The sequence below is a fragment of the Notothenia coriiceps genome, unplaced genomic scaffold, assembly GCF_000735185.1.
Source record: "Notothenia coriiceps isolate Sejong01 unplaced genomic scaffold, NC01 NC01_scaffold00005118, whole genome shotgun sequence".
Classification (NCBI taxonomy): Eukaryota; Metazoa; Chordata; class Actinopteri; order Perciformes; family Nototheniidae; genus Notothenia; species Notothenia coriiceps.
Window position 1 is genome coordinate 1 of NW_011337819.1, and position 2,368 is coordinate 2,368.

Consider the following 2,368-nt stretch of genomic DNA (forward strand, 5'->3'; position numbering starts at 1 on the left):
TGTTTGTGAGAGAGAGAGAGTGTGTGTGCAGGCGGTGCGGGAGGCTCTGAGGCTGCACAGCCAGCAGAGCAGCTCCCAGATCAGCATGAAGCAGGTACACACACATTTACTGAACTGCATACTTTACATTTACCCGACACATTTTCAGTTTGCAGATTAAGATTTTTGCACACAAAAGAAAACATGTATCAATGCTTTTGAGGTGTGTGTGTGTGTGTGTGTGTGTGTGTGTGTGTGTGTGTGTGTGTGTGTGTGTGTGTGTGTGTGTGTGTGTGTGTGTGTGTGTGTGTGTGTGTGTGTGTAGGATCAGTACGAGAAGGCGGTGTTGTCTCTGCAGCAGAGGACAGATCAGCTGGAGACGAAGCTGAAGGCCGTCCGGCTGGTTCTTCAGGAGAAAGTCAGCGAGCTCAGAGAACAGGTCGGTCCCAACACCGTCCAGATTCAGACTGTATTTCAGAAGTTCACTTTGTCAGACTTTTACACATTTTTCAGATTTTGACATTTTTCACAAATTTAACTTTTCCCCCAGATTTGGACTTTGTCAAAAAAAAAACTTTTCCTCAAAATTGGACTTTTTTTTAAATCATTGACTTTTTCCACTGATTTTGATTTTTCACCAAATTTGACGTTTTCCCAATATTTGGATTTCCTTCTCAAAAAGTCAAAAATTTGAATTCTGTAATTAATCTGAAAAAAGGAATAACATTTTGTACCTACAATACAACTTGCTATTAAAATGTAAATGTTTAATACAAACAAAACGTATTCAGTGAAAGTTGGTATTAAAAATATTTGATTCTGAAAATTTGACTTTTTCCTCAAACTTTGATTTTTTTCTTAATGTTTTTTAAAAATAATCAATTGAAATTTTGGGTAAATTGTTGAATTCTGTATTCAACCTGAATAATGAATTTAAACAAAAAATGTAAATATAAAAAAATGAAAGTAGAATTTAAAACAAGGTAAAAACCACTGTGGAGCCATAGACCAATGAAATGAAAGCTGTTGGTATTAAGATCCCTCCCCCAGGAAGTAACTCGGTGTTTGTGCTCCGCAGCTGTCGAAGAGCTCCCAGCTGAGCGCCGTGCTGCAGGACCTGTACGTGGAGAACGCTCAGCTCATGAAGGCGCTGCAGGTCACCGAGCAGCGGCAGAAACACGCAGAGAAGAAGAACTTCCAGCTGGAGGACAAAGTGAGCGCGCTCACCAAACTGCTGCGAGACATCGTGCCGGCCGCGCTCGCCACGTGACCATCGCACGGAAACGCTTACTTCAGAAAATATGAGTCACGAAGTCTTCAGGTGTGATCGGTCACGTCTGAGAGAGAGAGAGAGAAGAGTCTGAAGAGTCAGCCCCCGTCCTGAAGTGTGTAATAATCACTAATCTAACTCTGAGGGAATTTCACTTCTTTCTCCGAATTCAACTTCTTCCTCATAATTTCACTTTTTGGTCTGAATTTGACTTTAGTGACGTTTCTCCTTCAGGTGAGACGTCTGTGTTCGGCCACGTCTGAAGTGTGTGTTAAAGAGAGAGAGAGAAGAGTCTGAAGTGTGTGTTAAAGAGAGAGAGAGAAGAGTCTGAAGTGTGTGTTAGAGAGAGAGAGAGAAGAGTCTGAAGTGTGTGTTAAAGAGAGAGAGAGAAGAGTCTGAAGTGTGTGTTAAAGAGAGAGAGAGAAGAGTCTGAAGTGTGTGTTAAAGAGAGAGAGAGAAGAGTCTGAAGTGTGTGTTAAAGAGAGAGAGAGAAGAGTCTGAAGTGTGTGTTAAAGAGAGAGAGAGAAGAGTCTGAAGTGTGTGTTAAAGAGAGAGAGAGAAGAGTCTGAAGTGTGTGTTAAAGAGAGAGAGAGAAGAGTCTGAAGTGTGTGTTAAAGAGAGAGAGAGAGAAGAGTCTGAAGTGTGTGTTAAAGAGAGAGAGAGAAGAGTCTGAAGTGTGTGTTAAAGAGAGAGAGAAGAGTCTGAAGTGTGTGTTAAAGAGAGAGAGAGAAGAGTCTGAAGTGTGTGTTAAAGAGAGAGAAGAGTCTGAAGTGTGTGTTAAAGAGAGAGAGAGAAGAGTCTGAAGTGTGTGTTAAAGAGAGAGAGAAGAGTCTGAAGTGTGTGTTAAAGAGAGAGAGAAGAGTCTGAAGTGTGTGTTAAAGAGAGAGAGAGAAGAGTCTGAAGTGTGTGTTAAAGAGAGAGAGAAGAGTCTGAAGTGTGTGTTAAAGAGAGAGAGAGAAGAGTCTGAAGTGTGTGTTAAAGAGAGAGAGAGAAGAGTCTGAAGTGTGTGTTAAAGAGAGAGAGAGAAGAGTCTGAAGTGTGTGTTAAAGAGAGAGAGAGAAGAGTCTGAAGTGTGTGTTAAAGAGAGAGAGAGAAGAGTCTGAAGTATGTGTTAAAGAG

At 41.3% G+C, this 2,368-nt stretch overlaps 1 protein-coding gene across 1 annotated transcript; it reads left to right on the forward strand.

Moving 5' to 3' along the window:
- Nucleotides 1-6: 6 nt before the first annotated feature.
- Nucleotides 7-1,581, forward strand: LOC104942805 (ninein-like protein). Its single transcript, XM_010768105.1, has 3 exons — nt 7-94; nt 305-418; nt 1,058-1,581. Exons 1-3 carry the CDS (start codon nt 86-88, stop codon nt 1,247-1,249), a joined length of 315 nt encoding a protein of 104 aa, XP_010766407.1. The 5' UTR covers nt 7-85; the 3' UTR covers nt 1,250-1,581.
- Nucleotides 1,582-2,368: the final 787 nt, after the last annotated feature.

Bases quoted from the DNA above. Each gene is read 5' to 3' on its own strand.
- LOC104942805 (XM_010768105.1), top strand. The intron at 419-1,057 runs GTCGGTCCCAAC...TGTGCTCCGCAG, and splicing joins TCAGCGAGCTCAGAGAACAG to CTGTCGAAGAGCTCCCAGCT.